The sequence below is a fragment of the Myotis lucifugus genome, unplaced genomic scaffold, assembly GCF_000147115.1.
Source record: "Myotis lucifugus unplaced genomic scaffold, Myoluc2.0 scaffold_117, whole genome shotgun sequence".
Taxonomy (NCBI): domain Eukaryota; kingdom Metazoa; phylum Chordata; class Mammalia; order Chiroptera; family Vespertilionidae; genus Myotis; species Myotis lucifugus.
Window position 1 is genome coordinate 3,810,215 of NW_005871165.1, and position 19,680 is coordinate 3,829,894.

The 19,680-nt window shown below is 39.6% G+C and overlaps 1 protein-coding gene across 1 annotated transcript; it reads left to right on the forward strand.

Annotated features, from left to right (window-relative positions):
- Positions 1–6,336: 6,336 nt before the first annotated feature.
- On the forward strand, positions 6,337–19,126 carry NXPE2 (neurexophilin and PC-esterase domain family member 2). The gene is given in 12 exon segments (XM_014459847.1): positions 6,337–6,363; positions 7,307–7,408; positions 14,444–14,580; positions 14,882–14,943; positions 17,609–17,680; positions 17,683–17,709; positions 18,135–18,174; positions 18,176–18,202; positions 18,204–18,314; positions 18,316–18,432; positions 18,647–18,851; positions 19,103–19,126. Coding segments are annotated over 12 exon segments (951 nt in total).
- The last annotated feature ends 554 nt before the right edge of the window (positions 19,127–19,680 follow it).

Here is a 19,680-nt window from a genome sequence, read left to right on the forward strand (position 1 = left end):
GCTATCTTACACTACAACATAAAGAATTAGAAAGAGAACAAGAAAAGCACAGAATAAGTAGAAGGAGGGAAATAGTAAAGATTATGACAGAAATAAATGACATAGAGACTAAAAAAAATACATGATCAATAAATACAAGATCTGGTTCTTTGAAACGAAAAGATAAACAAGGTTGACGAACCTCTAGCCAGATTCATCAAGAAACAAAGAAACAAATAAAATAAAAAATGAAAGGGGAGAAGTAGCAACAGACCCTACAGAAATACAAACAATCATAAAAATACTATGAATGACTATTTCTAACAAACTGGACAACCTGGATGAGATGTATATGTTTCTAGAAAAATACAATCATTCAAAACTCAATTAGGAAGAATCAGAAAACCTGAATAGGCCAATAACAACTGACGAAATTGAAGAAGTAATAAAATAAACTTCCAGTACACAAAAGCCCTGGTCTGGACAGCTTAACAGGGGAATTTTACTAAATATTCAAAGAAGAACTAACACCTATCCTCCTAAAAATATTCCAAAATATCCAAGAGGAAAGAACACTTCCAAACTCTTTATGAGACCAGCATTACCCTAATTCCAAAGCGTGATAAAGACATTGCAAAGAAAGAGAATTACAGGCCAATATCCCAGATGGATATAGATGCTAAAATCTCAACAAAATATTAGCAAACCAGATCCAACAATACAATAAAAAGATCATACATCATTACAGGGATTCAAGGCTGGTACAGTATTCAAAAATCAATAAATGTGATACAGCACATAAACAGATTGGAAAACAAAAGTTACATGATCATATCAACTGATGCAGAAAAAGCATTCGACAAAATGCAACATCCGTTTGGATAAAAACTCTTGCAAAGTGTGAATAGAGGAATCATGCTTCAACATAATAAAGGTCATATAAGACAAACCCACAGCCAACATCATACTCAATGGGCAAAAACTAAAACCATTTTCCCTATGAACAGGAGCAAGACAAGTATATCTGCTTTCACCACTCTTATTCAACACTAGAGGCCCAATGCATGAAATTTGTGCAAGAGTAGGCTTTCCTTCCGCTGGCTGACGGCACTGGCTTCCCTCTGACACCCAGGACCTGGGCTTCCCTCGCAGCTCCAGCTTCATCCGGAAGGTCTTCCAGAAGGATGTCTGGTCTAATTGGCATATTACACTTTTGTTATTATAGATAGTACTGGAAGTACTAGCCATAGTAATTAGACAAGAAGAAAAAAAAAGGCATCCAAATTGGAAAGGAGGAAGTAAAACTCTTATTATTTGCAGATGACATGATATTGTACATAGAAAACCCTAAAGACTCCATAAAAAACTAATAGATTCAATAAATGAATTCAGCAATGTAGCAGGATACAAAATTAACACGCATAAATTGATAGCATTTTTATACACCAATAATGAACTCTCAAAAAAAGAAATGAAAGAAAACAATCCCATTTACCATTGCAACAAAGAAATTATGATAATTAGGAATAAACTTAACCAAGAAGGAAAAATCTTGTACTCAGAAAACTACAGGATGTTGAAAAAAGAGATAAAGGAAGATATAAACAAGTGGAAGAATATACTGTGTTCATGTCTTGGTAGAATCAACATCATTAAAATGTCCATACTACCCATAGCAATCTATGTATTCAATGCAATCCCTATTAAAATACCAATGGCATATTTCAAAGATCTAGAACAAACTTTCCAAAAATTTATATGAAACACCAAAGACCCCCGAATAGCTGTAGCAATCTTGAGAAAAAATAATAGAGTTGGAGGAATCACAATACCAGATATCAAGTTACACTACAAAGCCACTGTACTCAAAACTGCCTGGTACTGGCACAAGAACAGGCATATAGATAAATGGAATAGGACAGAGAACCCAGAAATTTAGCCAAGCCGTTATGTTCAATTAATATTCGATAAAGGAGGCAAGAACATACAATGGAGTCAAGACAGTCTCTTCTATAAATGGTGTTGGGAAAATTGGACAGATACATGAAAAAAAATGAAACTAGACCACCAACTTACACCATAATAGGTATAAACTCTAAAATGGATAAAAGACTTATATGTAAGTTGTGAGACCTACATTTGGATACTATAGAAGTATCCAGAGGTAGCAAACTCTCAGACATCCCTCATAGCTATATGTTTACAGATACATCTCGTAGGGCAAAGAAAACTAAGGAGAAAATAAGCAAATGGGACTACATCAAAATAAAAATCTTCTGTACAGCAAAAGAAAACTTCCACAAAATGAAAAGAGACAACAGGGGAATTTTACTAAATATTCAAAGAAGAACTAACACCTATCCTCCTAAAAATATTCCAAAATATCCAAGAGGAAAGAACACTTCCAAACTCTTTATGAAACCAGCATTACCCTAATTCCAAAGCGTGATAAAGACATTGCAAAGAAAGAGAATTACAGGCCAACATCCCAGATGGATATAGATGCTAAAATCTCAACAAAATATTAGCTTCCAAGATCATTCTATGAAGCCAGCATCACCCTTATACCAAAACCAGGGAAAGACAACACAATGAAAGAGAATTACAGGCCAATATCCCTCATGAACATAGATGCCAAAATCCTCAACAAAATCTTAGCAAATCGGATCCAGCAGTACATCAGAAAGATCATACACCACGACCAAGTAGGATTTATCCCAGGGATGCAAGGATGGTACAATATCCGCAAATCAATAAACGTGATACATCACATAAACAAATAGAAAGAAAAAAACCACATGGTCATATCAATTGATGCAGAAAAAGCATTTGACAAAATCCAACACCCATTTCTGATAAAAACTCTCAGCAAGGTGGGAATAGAAGGATCATACCTCAACATAATAAAAGCCATATATGACAAACCCACAGCCAACATCATACTCAATGGACAAAAACTAACACCATTTCCCCTAAGAACAGGAACAAGACAGGGATGCCCACTCTCACCACTCCTGTTCGACATAGTACTGGAAGTATTAGCCATTGCAATTAGACAAGAAGAAGAAATAAAAGGCATCCAAATTGGAAAAGAAGAAGTAAAACTGTCCTTATTTGCAGATGACATGATATTATACATAAAAAACCCTAAAGACTCCATCAAAAAACTATTAGACCTAATAAATGAATTTGGCAATGTAGCAGGATACAAAATTAACCCCAAGAAATCTGAGGCATTTCTATACACCAATAGTGAACTTTCAGAAAGAGAGATTAGAAAAACAATCCCATTTACCATCGCACCAAAAAAATTAAGATACCTAGGAATAAACTTAACTAAAGAGGTAAAAAACCTCTACTCAGAAAACTACAAGACGTTGAAAAAAGAGATAGAGGAAGACATAAACAGATGGAAGAACATACCATGTTCTTGGATTGGTAGAATCAACATCATTAAAATGTCCATACTACCCAAAGCAATCTATAAATTCAATGCAGTTCCCATTAAAATACCAACGGCATATTTCACAGATCTAGAACGATCTCTCCAAAAATTCATCTGGAATAAAAAAGACCCCGAATAGCTGCAGCAATCCTGAGAAAGAAGAACAAAGTAGGTGGGATCTCAATACCAGATATCAAGCTGTATTACAAAGCCACTGTTCTCAAAACTGCCTGGTACTGGCACAAGAACAGACATATAGCTCAATGGAATAGAATAGAGAGCCCAGAAATGGACCCGAACCAATATGCTCAATTAATATTTGATAAAGGAGGCAAGAACATACAATGGAGTCAAGACAGTCTCTTCAATAAATGGTGCTGGTAAAATTGGACAGGTACATGCAAGAAAATGAAACTATACCACCAACTTACACCATACACAAAAATAAACTCAAAATGGATAAAGAAGTTAAATATACGACGGGAAACCATAAAAATACTAGAGGAATCCAAAGGCAACAAAATCTCAGACATATGCCGAAGCAATTTCTTCACTGATACAGCTCCTAGGGCATTGGAAACTAAAGAGAAAATAAACAAATGGGACTACATCAAAATAAAAAGCTTCTGCACAGCAAAAGAAACCATCAGCAAAACAATAAGAAAGCCCACTGCATGGGAGAACATATTTGCCAATGTTATCACCGATAAGGGTTTAATCTCCAACATTTATAGGGAACTCATACAAATTAACAAAAGGAAGATAAACAATTCAATCAAAAAATGGGCAAAGGACCTAAATAGACACTTTTCAAAAGAGGACATTCAGAAAGCCAAGAGACATACGAAAACATGCTCAAAGTCACTAATCATCTGAGAAATGCAAATCAAAACAATGAGGTACCATCTCACACCTGTCAGAATGGCTACCATCAACAAATCAACAAACGACAAGTGCTGGAGAGGATGTGGAGAAAGGGGAACACTTGTGCACTGCTGGTGGGAATGCAGACTGGTGCAGCCACTATGGAAGACAGTATGGAGTTTCCTCAAAAAGTTAAAAATGGAACTCCCATTTGACCCAGTGATCCCACTTCTAGGAATATATCCCAAGAAATCAGAAACACCAATCAGAAAGGATATATGCACCCCTATGTTCATAGCAGCACAATTCACCATAGCTAAGATCTGGAAACAGCCTAAGTGCCCATCAGCAGATGAATGGATTAGAAAACTGTGGTACATCTACACGATGGAATACTATCCTGCTGTAAAAAAGACGGAATTCTTACCATTTGCAACAGCATCAATGGAACTGGAGAGCATTATGCTAAGCGAAATAAGCCAGTCAATGAAAGAAAAATACCACATGATCTCACTCATTTATGGATAATTAAGACCATTATAAACTGATGAGCAAAAATAGATACAGAGGCAGAGCAACATCGAACAGACTGTCAAACTACAGCGGGAAGGCTGGGGAGGGTTGGGGGGCGGGTAAGAGATCAACCGAAGGAGTTGTATGCATGCATACAAGCATAATCAATGGACACAAGACACTGGGGGGCATGGGAGGCTAGGGGAGGGTCTAGGGGAGAAAAAAAAGGAGACATATATAACACTCTTTATAATACTTTAAGCAATAAAACAATTAAAAAAAAAGAAAGCCCACTGTATGGGAAAACATATTTGCAAATGATACATCCAATAAGGGGTTAAGTTCCAAAATATAGAAGGAACTCATACAGCTTAACAAAAGAAAGACAATCTATTTTAAAAATGGGCAAAGGACCTCAATAGACACTTCTCCAAAGTGGACATACAGATGGTGAAGAGACATACAAAAATGCTCAAAGTTACTGATCATCAGAGAGATGCAAATTAAAACGACAATGAGGTATCACCTCACACCTGTCAGAGTGGCCACCATCAACAAATCAACCAAAGACAAGTGTTGGTGAGGTTGTGGAGAAAAGGGAACTCTAGTACACTGCTGGTGGGAATGCAGACTGGTGCAGCCGCTGTTGTAAACAATATGGAGTTTCCTTGAAAAATTAAAAATGAAACTCCCATTTGACCCAGTGATCCCACTTCTAGGAATATATCCTAAGAAACCAGAAATACCAATCAGAAAGCATATTTCCCCCCCTATGTTCATAGCAGCACAATTTACAATAGCTAAGATTTGGAAACAGCCCAAGTGCCCCTCAGGAGATGATTGGATAAAAAAGCCTTGGTATATCTACACAATGGAATACTACATGGTGATAAAAAAGGAGGAACTCTTACCTTTTGCAACAGCATGGATGGACCTGGAGAGCATTATCCTGAGCAAAATATATACCAGTCAGAGAAAGATAATTATCACATGGTCTCACTTGTTCATGGAATCTAATGAACAAAATAAACTGGTGGGGGAAAAGGAAAAATAAACAGAACACACTCCACATATTGAGAAGAACCAGCCAGATCCATTCTCAGTGGTGCAGGAACTGTGGACAAGAGCTTCTGCTTTCCCTCTTTCCAGTTTTCCTGACACTTCTCCTGCTATTGTGGAAGTGACTAATCCTGCAGGACAGCAAAACAAGGCAAGGAAGGGGAAGTGCACTGTGTACAGAAATATGTGAGGTCTCAGCCAAAGGTGATCCTGGACTGTGATTGGCCATATCCATCCCCTAAAACAAACTTCCGCACTCCCTCCTGGCTTCCATCTTCTGGCTCTGTGAAGTGGGCAGCTACAGGCCATCCGAAGGGATGCCTGTGAGTCCAGCTGGCACACTGTCGCCACAAATGGCTTTTCAGCTTTTGATCAATGAAGCTTATAGGGAAACTCCAACCCTGAAATTAATGCAAAGACGGTTCTAACCAAAAAAGCTCTGGACAACTGTAATTCCTGTGAGAGAGCATGAGAATATGATGGAGGAAATATTCATCCACAGGTGTGGTACCTGCTAACTCGTATTTGCGGGTTTAATGGCAGAGACAGGAGGATGATCCACAGATCGGCCAGTGCTTTTCAAATGGTGCCTTACAGCTCTTTGGTATAGTAACATTGTTTACTTGGACATGAAAAATACTTTAAAAATGGGTTAAAATGTAATGGATTAAAATAGAATAACTAGAAAACACGCAGTAATATGAATGTCGTTTTATTGTGTGTGTGTGTGTGTGTGTGTGTGTGTGTATGCGTGCGCCCTGAAATAGGCTTTGATAATTTGATATGATTTTCTTACTGTGGTCCTGGGCAAAAAAGTTTGAGAAAAACCTGCCATAATTTAGCTCTTTGCCACATACTTTTGGGATTCTGGACTTAAAAAACTAAAATCCCAACCATTCAACAGTGACAATTCTCTAGAATACATCCTTTCCCTTTATACAATCTTTCTTAACCTCGTTAGCATGAGAAGACTAAAACCCTGAGGTGGAAGCAATCTACCTAAAGACACAAATGGGAGATTTAAAATGAAGTCTCTGGAGGCAGATAAGATTGGGGAGGAAGGGCACCAAACACATGTGTGTGCATCCAAGAGAATTAGAGACCAGGATTCATTGGAGGGCACCAGAAACATGTTTTCTTAGGGTAAACAGTTGTGCTGGGTAAAAACCTTGATGAGAGAAATGGCTCAGAGCCTGGGTGTCACTTCAAACTGAAGAAGGTCAGGAACCAAGAGTCCTTCAACCAGGTCAATTCCCTGCTTCAAAGAGGGTTGTTGTTTCTGAATTCTATAAGAACATATAATGGAACTTTCCAGAAACCCAGGAGATAGCAGCATATAGAACATAATCCTGTTCTGGAAAGCACTGAGGAGGAACCAAAATATACAGAGCAATGTCATGTTTAATTTATTTAATGTGTGATTATTTCTCCTCTTTTTTGTTTGGTGTACTCACTATGTTTCCAAATGCAACAGCTCGTAAATTACTGGTGATGCTGATATTTATCTTAGTTTTCTGGGCCATTTACTTGTCTTTAAAAGAAATAAAGGTAGGAACTTTTTCCTTTTTCAGAACTTCAGGGAAGATCACAGTGACTTTGAATACTCATCTTTCTCAAGGCAAAATTTAAGTTAAAAGCATATCATCTTAGCAATAGATGTGGGTGAGAAAGTTCTCTGTTTAGCCATAATCCCTCTGACAATATCTGTGCTATTATTATTCTTTTAGTGACAGGTGGGTTTCCAGCCATCTCTATATAATTTGGCACTGCTGGCTAAAATCCTGGCTAAAAATCATCCTGGCTAAACATTCTCTTTGGCCTTTGTCTCCAAGGCTCCAATCCAATTAAACCCGTTTCAGTTCTCTGACTTCTTCACAGCGGTTTTCTTATTCTTTGCATAGTTCAGTTACTGTTTTTATTTTCGTTTTCTGTAGTCTTTCTTAACTGATCTTGCTTCATTTTCTCCTCCTCCCAACCAGGTAGTACAAAAATGATCTTTCAACACTTCTGCCTTCATCATCCTCTTGTCCCGATCAAATACTTTCATCATGGTTTTCACACATGACAGAACCAGAGCAACTCCTTAGCCACTCAAGGTTCTTCTACATTTGAACCCAACTTCTTTTCAAAATGTCTCTCACCTTGGTTTAACAGAAACCCCCAGCTCCAAATAAGAAGGGCCACAAGTCCAGGACATTCAGGCATTGATGTGAACTGGTGAATAATAGAGCTCTCAGACCACAGCTCAGAATGTTTCTCTTTGCAATTCCTCCCTATATATCTATGCTCTCTACCTTTCTACCTTTAATCCTCTTCTCTTTCACACTTGTATCCTTCAATTTACACGCTCAGATCCCATCCACTACTGCCAGAGGCTAAAGCAAACAGCAATTAGCATAAAAGTGCAAAAAGAGACATTGGAAGGCCAATGGACATTGATATTCAGTGGCTCGAGGTGATTTCCCAAACTGATAATCTTTACATTGTATACCAAACTTTACCTTTGATCTGCCTGTATGCATTGCTAAAGGGCAAATGTGTATTCAGAGTGAATAAAAAGCAGACCGGACCCAGTCTTGGTGAGCCTCTTCACAAAAGAGGTTTCCACCTGGCCCCCCATGCCTTCTAAATTCATATTTCTTGTGTAGCATTTTCATTTGTGTGTCGGCCCCTCCTTCAGATCCTGAACCTTGCCATGCAGGGCACGGCACGCTTCCAATATTAGTGCTTCTTAAAGTGAGATTTGGACCTGAACACCTGTGTTTGTGCATGTATGTGTAAAATGCAGATTTGAGGTCCTATTCCAGAGCTACTGAAGTCTTTTAGGCCTGAGCTTAAGTATTAACAAGCTCCCCAGTTGATTCTTATGCTAAAGTTTGAGAATCTCTGCCTATGTACTCCCAGAACTGAGATCCATTCTGATTCCCATTCTTGAAATACAGGGCGGGGCAAAAGTAGGTTTACTGTTGCGAGTACGCAAGAGTTTATTCCTGTATTATTGTTTATTAATCATTGCATTATTTTTATAGCAACACCTGTAAACCTGCTTTTGCCGCACCCTGCATGTGCTGCTCATCGGGAATCTCCACCTCAGTCTTCCACTCGTGTCCCCAACAAAGAGAAACGCACTGATTTATCATCTCCCACCACCCTCCTTGGCAAAAAAACAACACCACCAGCATCAACTGGAAACAAATTCCCTGCTCTTTCTCCTTCCTCTCCTGTGTTGTCACAGTTCATTAGTCAACCAAGCCAACACTCTCCACAAGCAGTCTCATAAATTCTACCTCCTAGATATCTCTCAAATCTATCCTGTTTTCTCCACCCTCACTGTCTAGCTTTAGTCCTAGTCCTTTGTCATTTCTTGTCTATGGTGTTGAATAGTTTTCTAATTAGTTTCCCTGCCTCCAGTCTCAGCCTACTTTAATCACTTGTTACACAATCATTTGTTTAACACTAGAAACAGCTTCATCTCCATCTCTTAGTATTTCCCTGATTCTGACATTCCCCCCCACCAAAAATACCCTTTACTTTCTAAATTAAAATACTGTATAATTTATCTATTTATTATGTTAATTGATGATTGTCTATCTGGACCTACTACCAGGTGACCTACATGAAAGCAAGGATTTTTGTCTGTGTTTACTTTTTTGGTCTAACAAATATAGAAATGACAAATTATAGAACTAGAGAACAGAAAAATGGTTGCCAGGAGTTAAGGGATTAGGGAGGGTGGGGTAGGAGGAAATATGTGTGGTTAAAAAAAGCCAACATAAAGGAGCTTTAAGGTTGGTAATGGAAATGTTCTATATCTTGACTATATCAGTGTCTACTTGCTGGTTGTGATATTTTACTAAAATTTTTCAAGCTGTCACCATTAGGGAAACTGGGTAAAAAGTACATGAAAAAACTTTCAGGATGGCTATTATCAATAAGACAAGTGTTGCAGAGGTTGTGGGGAAAAGTATAGAAAAATAGAGTTGAATATTTAAAAAATTAAAGTGTGGAGAACAGTCTAAGATAAGAAGCAATGCTAGTTGTGTGACGAAGAAATTTTTCAGTGCTTTAAATATTAAATACCTCTAAAACTGTCAAGCAGTAAACTGATAAAATATATTTTGTGTAAAATTGAGAGACTAAATGTTACAATGTTTATTATATAAAGAACTAATAGTAACTGAGAAATAAAAGCATTGAAATCAAAGTAAAAGGAAATAGACCATTCAGAGGAGAAGAAGGAAGTATTCAAAGGAAACGAAGGTTGAAACACGTCAGTATTAAAATAAATATAATGTAAAATAATAGTAAGTCTCCATTTTCACCAGTAATTGAATTTATTGGGGTGACATTGGTTAATTAAATTGTATAGGTTTCGGGTGCACAATTCCACAAGACATCATCTGTATTTTGTGTTTACCACCCACCCCAAGTCAAGTCTCCTTCCATTACCATCTATCCTTCCTTTGCCCTCTTCTACTTCCCTCAACCCCTCTTTCCCTCTGGAAATCACCCTTCTGTTGTCTGTGTCCATGAGTCTTTCTCTTTTTTCTTTGCTTAATCCCTTCACTCTTCTCACCCAGCCCTCAACCTCCTCTCCTCAGACAGCTGTCAGTCTGTTCTCTGTCTCCACTTTGTTTATTTTGTTCATTAGATTCCACATATGAGTGAAGTCATATGCTCATTGTCTTTCTCTACTGGTTTATTTCACTTAGTTTTCCAGGCCCATCCATGCTGTCGCAAGAGGTAAGATTTCCTTCTTTTCTATGGCTGAGTAGTATTTAATTGTGTAAATACTACCCAAAGCAATCTATAGGTTTAACACAATTCCTATCAAGATACCAATGGCTAGAAGGTGTCAATGGGGAAAAAAGGGACACACGTAATACTTTCAACAATGAAAATTTTTAAAAAGGCACCAATGGCATATTTTATAGAACAAGAACAAATATTCCAAAAACTTATATGAAACAACGCAAGATCATGAATAGCCTTAACAATCTTGAGAAAGAAGAATAAAGTTGGAGGAATCATGCTACCTGATATTAAACTATATTACAAGTCCATAGAATCAAAACAGCATGGTACTAGCATAAAGACAGACACGTAGATCAGTGGAACAGAATAGAGAGCCGAGAAATAAAACCATGCCTTTGTAGTCAGTTAATATTTGACAATGGAGGCAAAAACATAAGTGGGGTAAACATAGTCTATTCAATAAATGGTGTTGGAAAAGTTGGACAGATATATGCAAAAAGTAAAATAAGACCACCTTCTCACACCATATTCAAATAGTTTTAATGACAATGCTTTATACTTTAAGCAAAATTATTTAAACTGTTGAATTTTATAAGGGAGATTTAGTCAATTGAGATATCTAAATACAACCCCTTTCTCTTGGTGAGCATTCAGCTATCCAAAGTCATCAATCAACAGGTGATTTTATATTATACTAGAGGCCTGGTGCATGGATTCGTGCACCAGTGGGGTCCCTTGGCCTGGCCTGCGGGCATCAGTGGACCTCAGAGGCGCTGCAACCTGGCTTTACTCACCAGCTCCTCGGGCTCCAGCCCACTGTCCGCGTCAATCCCGCACAGCACGAAGTAGTGTACGAAGCAGCAGGCAGCCGGGAAGGAGCCCAAGCCTGGGCTGGGTGCCATGCTGCTCCCGCTCATGCCAGCCCCGCTGTGCCTGCCCTCACTGCTGCTCAGGCATGCAGGGGGAGTGTCCGCGGGAGAGGCTCATGCCGCAGCTGCACTCACCAGCCATCAGCCAGGCTTGAGGCTGAGGGGTGCTCCCCCTGTGGGAGTGCACTGACCACCAGGGGGCAGCTCCGGCCCTGCCCCCCATTGCCCTGCGGCTGCTGTCAGTGGCCTTCCTCTGCAGGAGGTGACCAGCAGGCCAATCACCAGCCCTGCCCCGCCCGCCCCCCCCATCGCCCCTCCACTACTGCTGGTCACCGCCACCTCCCGATTGCCATCCCCTCCCTCTGCCCACTGGCACCCGCCTTGGCTGGCCTGGTGCCGCCCGCTCACCGGCCCTGCCTGCCTCTGATCGGTTGTTCCTGATTTGCATATTAGGCTTTTATTATATAAGATGATTTCACTTATATGTGGAATCTAAAGAACAAAACAGACAAGCAAACAAAATTGAAACAGACAGAGTACAGACTGATGGTGGCCAGAGGGGAGGGGTGTTAGGGACTATGAAAAAGATGAAAGGATTAAGAAGTACAGATTGGTGGTTATAAAATAGTCATGGGGATTTAAAGTACAGCAAAGGAAATATAGCCAATAATATTGTGTATTGTGCCAGGTAGGCACTTGAAATCATAAAGTATATGATTATCTAACCACTGAGCTGTACCACTGAAACTAATAAAAAATAATATTGGATGTAAACTAATTGAAAAAATAAAATTAAGAAAAAAAGTGGATTTTTCATGAATCTTTCATTCACGCAACTATTTATTAGAATATGATATATGTGATGTTGCATAATTGTTTTGGAATAACTACCTATATTGTTCTAAAAAAGTCTTTGACAATAGTTATGATGAACAAATAGAGGGGCTCTGGTGCAAGTCCAGATCAGCTGCTGCCTGTGGCTCAGCACCAGCCCCACGCCACCTGGAAGGAGCTCTAAAGTGATCTGGGGTTGGTAGCTGCATGTGCTGGGCTTGGCGGTGCCTGGGAGAGGCTATGCTGTGAACAGGGCTGACAGCCACAGGAGCCGCAGGACATCTGCAACTTAAGAAACAAATAGATAAACTCAGTGAGAGCTTCAACAAAGAGCTAGGAAACATTTTAAAAAGTTAGAAATTAAGCCCGGCCAGCGTGGTTCAGTGGTTGAGCATTGACCTATGAACCAGGAGATCACAGTTGGATCCCAGGTTGTGGGCTCAATCCCCAGTGGGGATTAGTGTATAGGAAGCAGCCAGCAGCTGATCAATGATTCTCTCTCATCATTCATGTTTCTATTCCTCTCTCCCTCTCTAAAATAAATAAAAATATTTTTTAAAAAGTTAGAAATTAAAATACAATAACTGAAATGAGGAAAAGATAGAAAATTGAAATGGAAAAAAGAGCTGGGGTAGTAATTAATACTGATATCAGACAAAATAGTCTTTAACACAAAAGACTATAACAAGAGACCTAAAAGGACATTTCATATACAATAGTGTCCATTGATAGATAATTGAATAAAGAAGATATGGTACATATACACAATGGAATACTACTAGGCTATAAAAAACAATGAACTCTTACAATTTGCAACAACATGGATGAACCTAGAGGGTATTATGTTAAGTGAAATAAGTCAAACAGAGAAAGACAAGTACTATATGATTTCACTTACGTGTGGAATCCAAAAATCAAAACAAATACACAAAACAGAAACAAACTCATTGATACAGAAAATAGACTTAGGAGCTGGATGAAAAAGGTAAGGGGATTAAGAAGTACAAATTGGTAGTTTCAAATAGTCATGGGGATGTAAAGTACAGCATAGAGATATGGTCAATATTACTGTAATAACTACGGATGATGCCAGTGGGTACTAGACTTCTTGAGGGGATCACTTCATAAGGTGCTAGTAAATACTTCAAAATCAATCAGCAAATAATATAAACTTATCCTATATAATAAAAGCCTAATATGTTAAGTGTCCAGTTGTCTGTTCAACCAATCAAAGTGTAATATGCTAATGATATGCTAAGGCCACTCAACCGCTTGCTATGATGTTCACTGACCACCAGGGGGCAGACAGTCAACCACTCAACCGCTCGTTATGACATGCACTGACCACCAGGGGCAGACAGTTGACCAGTCGACCAGTCACTATGACATGCACTGACCACCAGGGGGCAGATGCTCTGACTGGTAGGTTAGCTTGCTGCTGGGGTCCACCCGATCGGGACTGAGTGAGATGGGCCAGACATGCTCTGGAGTCCTCCCTTGTCCCTCCCCGGCCCCAATCGTGCACCAGTGGGGTCCCTCGGCCTGGCCTGTGCCCTCTCACAATCTGGGCCCAATCCCTTAGGCCAGGCTGACAGACCCCACTGGTGAACAAATTTGTGCACCGGGCCTCTAGTTTTATATAGTTAATTAAAAATATTTTTATTGGTTTCATAGAGGAAGGGAGAGGGAGAGAGAGATAGAAACATCAATGATGACAGAGAATCAGTTGCCCCCTGCATGCCCCAGACTGGGGATCAAGCCCACACCCTGGGCATATCCCCTAACCAGGAATCAAACCATAACCTCCTGATTCATAGGTCAACGCTCAACCACTGAGCCACCTGACCAGGTTATATAGTTAATTTTTATGCCAGTGACTTCAAATACAATAATTGATACAAAAGGGCAGACTTGGTTCAGACCAACTTTTCCTAATCAGACTCCCTTATTGTGTCGATGAATAATGAGAACTATTGCTCAGAGTCAGTTCAGCTGGTAGTAAAATCACAGGGCCTCATACAGGACACCTCTACATTCACCCATTGACAGACACATAGGTTATTTTCACACATGACTAATGTGACCAATTCTGCTGCAAACCTGGGGGTACAGATCTCTCTTCAAGCTCCCAGAACTATTGAACCAGAAGCTGTGGGAGGAAGCCAAGCAATCGGAGTGGCAGCAGCACTCACACAACTCTGATGCGTGCACAGGTGGAGAAGCGCGGGGAAAATGCAATGAAAGCCCAAACTACTACAGGTGGTAAAGTGAGCAGAGCATGGCTTGTTAAAAATTAGAAGGAAATGCAAAGAAATAGATATTTGATTAATTCTACATGGAACATGAGTGACTCTCTCTGGATCTCCAGACTCTTGGCATTAACAGAACAGTTTTCCAGAATCCTAACCCATTCACTCCACCAGAATATCTTAAATAAATCCAAATAAAGAAAAAAAAATCTACAGAGAAAGTTAAGGGTGGTTCAATCCACCTAAACAGTGATTAATTCTTACTTTAATATCTGGGAAGGTATCAGGCTAACTTTCTTTCCATTTTTTTGAAGGTCCAACATAGGAGTTGAATTGCTGAAAGACTTTACCTCCAGCAAGGTCTTACAATGCAACAGTAAGACTATTGTGCTATTGCCTGTCGTGTTCACAATCTATTCACTTGAAGGACATTCTTATTTTAACACTTGGAGTGGGGGAAACGAGTTAAGTCGGCTCGCGTGAATTGCGCGTACTCCGCGGGAGCCGTCTTTAACTCGGTTCATATAGATTTGCGGTGGAGTGCGGGAAACGTGTAAACTCGGGCCGATTGTAACTGCGTATTACCAAATATTTGTTTGTAATCCACCCTTTTGGTGGATGGAACAAAACCAAAAGACAGAGCCATCTTATATTTTGGCGGGAAATTCACCCCACACCGGAGTGTTAAGAGATATTTGACATTTACCTTAATTTTTTTTCTATATTTACAAGGTGTTTTTTTTAAAAAAATTTTTGTTAATCCTCACCAAAGAATGTTTTTCCATTGATTTTTAGGGAGAGCGGAAGAGATAGGGCAAGACAGAGAGAAACATCGATGTGAGAGAAACACACCAATTGGTTGCCTCCTGCACGAGCCCCAATCAGGGCCCAGGCTGGGGAGGAGCCTGTAACTAAGGTACATGCCCTTGACTGGAATCAAACCCGGGACCCTTTGATCTGCCGGCCAATGCTCTATCCACTAAGCCAAACTGACTTGGGTTACATTTACCGTTTTGATCTCTCATTTCCTGTGACAGATAGTATCAATTGTTTTGGGTTTTATACAAGAGATTTTATTTTTGTAGGAGTTGCATTTTTTGTCTGGAGTCAGATATAAAAAACTTGGCAACCCTTAATTTTAGCTACCTATTCTCAAAATGTGCAGGTTATTGTTGTTATTTTTTTAAATCCTCATCTGAGGAGATTTTTTCCATTGATTTTTAGAGAGAGTGGAAGGGAGAAGGAGAGACAGAGAGAAACACCAATGTGAGAGAAACACATCGATTGGCTGCCTCCTGCATGCATGCCCCCAACCAGGGCTGGGAGCCTGTGACCAAGGTAGGTGCCCTTGACAGGAATCGAACCTGGGACCCTTCAGTCTGCAGGCTGACGTTTTATCCACTGAGCCAAACCGGCTAGAGCCATACAGGTTAATTTTATTTAAACTTGAGATTTATTTCTGAAAAGCCAATAACTGGGTACTGGTGCTCTGTGAAAATGTGTCAGGTGAAACTCGGAGTTAGGAAATTCCTTTGGAGGTTTCTAACCTGTTTTTCAGCCAAACCATCTCAGTGAAAGGCCCATAAACTAGCAATTTTTGTGATTTTCCCCCTCAATTTTATCACATGGACTTCAGTGGTCAATATAAAACCATCTCACTCATAAAAGTGATGTTTCTGCTGCTCTGAAATTAAAGTGAATTTCAGAAAAGTAAAAGACTTCTGTTATAACAGTCAACAGAGCCTACATTCACTCTGTTCATGAATTCAGCAAATATTTATTGAGGACCTACTCTAGGCAAGGAATTTTGCAAAACCCTGTGGAGAACATAGGTATAAATAAAGAGCCCATTCTAAAGTTCACGCTCTGTGGAAAAGTCAGATTCCCTTTCTGCTGTGGCAACCATCTTCCATGCCCAACTTTTACACCAAAGAAGGTTCTTAGATTCTTGAGACAACTTGAGTCCTCTTAATCTCTCTGGTTTCTCTGTTGCCTGGACAGTAATTTCTGGTAAAGTCGGTGGTTTCTTAGAAGATAGTGCCAGACTGTTATTTTTTCAGAGCCATTTATAAACCTGGTATAATTTAATATGGATAAGTTTAAGTTCCTAAACTTATACCCCAAATCCCAACAATCTAGGTAGGTGACAGAGAAGGTGTGGCTTTAAAGTGGCACAAATATAAAAATGTGCTGTTTTACCTAGTGGAAGCCTGATATGAGTCAGTGAAGACAGCTTAGGCTACTTTGTAAAAGAATCCTCCCCGAGGATACATTTATTGATTTCAGAGACTGAGGAAAGGAGAGAGAGAGAGAGAGAGATCAGTTGCCTTTCCTATGAGCCCTGACTGGGGATACAACCCCTAACCTGGGTATGTGCCCTGACTGGGAATGGAACCCCCACCCATTTTGGTGTACAGGACGATGGCCCAGGACTAGGCTACTTTTATAGTGGGGTATTCAGAATAAGGAGGTAATGGGCCTATCTTTTTCTGCACTAACCAGACCACACAGACTATTACGTTCAGTTCTGAGCACAACAATGAAACATTCAAGGGGTGTTAGAATTAGCCAGAGAACACGATTCTGGCACACACAAAATAAGATGTATGTGGCACTCATTTCATAAATGTTCAGGTGTTTTTCATGGATAAGTAGCGTGGGGAGGGGAGATTTACAATTCCGCAAGGCCAATGTCATCAGTACAGCGATCAGCGGGGACGCCGAGTTCTGCTGTTTCACGGCCAAACATTTCCTCCTGATTTGGCCAGCTGTCTCCCGGTCCAGTGGCCTGAGCTGTAGCCACGGAAACATGTTAATGTGCAAGAGAAAATCTATCCCCGCACCAGGAAAAACTACTCAGCGGGAACGCTGTATCCCCCTTTATGATGGACTTGTTTAACACGTATTTGTGGAAGAGCAGAGGGCAGAGGTAGAGAAGGGTGGAGGGAAAGAGAAAGGGGTAGGGGGAGAAAACGAGAAAGGTGTTTCCTAAATTATTTGTGGTAATAAAAATGACTTACTGTGGGAGTTTTTATTGCCAGAGAGTTAGAACTTAGAAAAGAAATGCCAGGTTGGAATGAAGATACCTTTCCAGGGGTTATACTGTGGAAAAGGCAGGTCACATCATTTTGCAACAGATGGAGTAAAATGAGACTTATTTACCTCATGGGAGATTCAACATTGTGTCAACGATTAACTACATACAAAAAGTTCTGAAAGTATGTATGTTATTTTATTTTGAAATTACAGTTGCATTTTGGAGATTATTTTTTACCTAATTAGAATTCTTTGCTTTTCTTTTCTGATTAGGGTTTTTAATAAAATGTTACATTTTGTATTTTATTTACAAATATTAACATTTTTCTTCTTCATCTTATATTCTTATAAAGAGTTCCAATTTTTGTTAAGATTTTAATGTATTTGGTAAAGTTCACTACCTCCCATAGGCAGCAAATCTATTCTAGCTAGAAATGACCTTGGATAGAATTTTAGACATGTTGTGTGCATTTGAAAATTTCATCTTTATTTTCCTTTTGTTCAGAGATTTATCAACTTCTTTTCCACTAGCCTTCAAATATTTTGACCACCGTGGAACCGGGGTCTTTAAACCACATGCTTCTGGATGCTGAAAGACATTTTGATTCAGTGGGGAAAGCATGGTCATCCATTTATTACCACGAATCTGTTCTCTGTGAAAGATGAACACTATATCCCACGGGAAATTGACCAGGTAGCAGGAGACAGAGACACAGCACTACAGACCCTTTCCCATCAGCATTTTCATCAGAAGGGCCATCAATTTGCAAAAGGCCATTGAGTGTCTGCTCTTGCGCAGCCCGGAGACCAAGGTGATCCTTAAACAGCAGTGGTTCTCAACCTGTGGGTCGTGACCCCTTTGGGGGTCGAACGACCCTTTCACAGGGGTCGCCTCAGACCATCGGAAAACACATATATAATTACATATTGTTTTGGTGATTAATCACTATGCTTTAATTATGTTCAATTTGTAACAATGAAATTGGGGGGTCACCACAACATGAGGAACTGTATTAAAGGGTGGCGGCATCAGGAAGGTTGAGAACCACTGCTTAAACAGTAAACACCAGGGAGCTGTGTCTGCATGCAGAGATGTTTGGTGATGTTCATGGCTTTAGTCAGAATCTTATCATGAGGGACATTTATGTGGATCTCAGTATGGGTATTAATGATGCCTAGGACATGACTATTGCATATGGCACTAACCATGCCCATTCACTTGATTATGTGATTGGAAATCAGATGAACATGTTGTTTTGTTGTTGTTGTGTTTTTTTTTTTAATATATATATATATATATAATTATTCATTTCAGAGAGAGGGAAGGAGAGGGAAAGATAGAAACATCAACAATGAGAGAGAATCATTGATCAGCTGTTTCTTGCACTGGGAATTGGCCCACAACCTGGGTATGTGCCCTGACCAGGAATTGAACTGTGATCTCCTGGTTCATAGCTCAATGCTCAACCACTGAGCCATGCCGGCCAGGCCAGATGAACATGTTTTTAAATTATATTTGTTAGAGGAAAAATACAAAAAAGCACTACTAACCATTCTTTATAGATGACATCACTTATCCTACAAGGGTAGTTTAAAACAATTTAAGGGAGGAGGAAATAAAATTAAAATTTTTTCATTCTAGTAAAATATGCATAACAAAATTTGCCATTTAAATAATTTTAAAATGAATAATTTAGTGGCATTATGTACATTCACAATGTTGTGTAACCATCACCACATTCTAGCCTCAGAACTTTTCAATATCCCAAATAAAAACTCTGTACCATTAAACAATAACTCCCCACTCTCCGTTTCTCTCAGCCCCTGGCCACCACCATTCTACTTGCTGTCTCTGTGAATTAGACTATTGTCGGTAGCTCATACTAGTCAGATTATACAGTATTTATCCTTTGGGGCCTAGGGCTCGGAAAAGCAGGCCTTGATGTACATCTTGGTCCTTTCCAAAGGCACCCAGACCCAGAAGAGGGAGTCATAAGCTGTGGACTGTTGATAGCTCCAATAAGGCACACAGGACCATTCAAAACAGCATGTGACATTGCCCTGCATTAGAGACTGA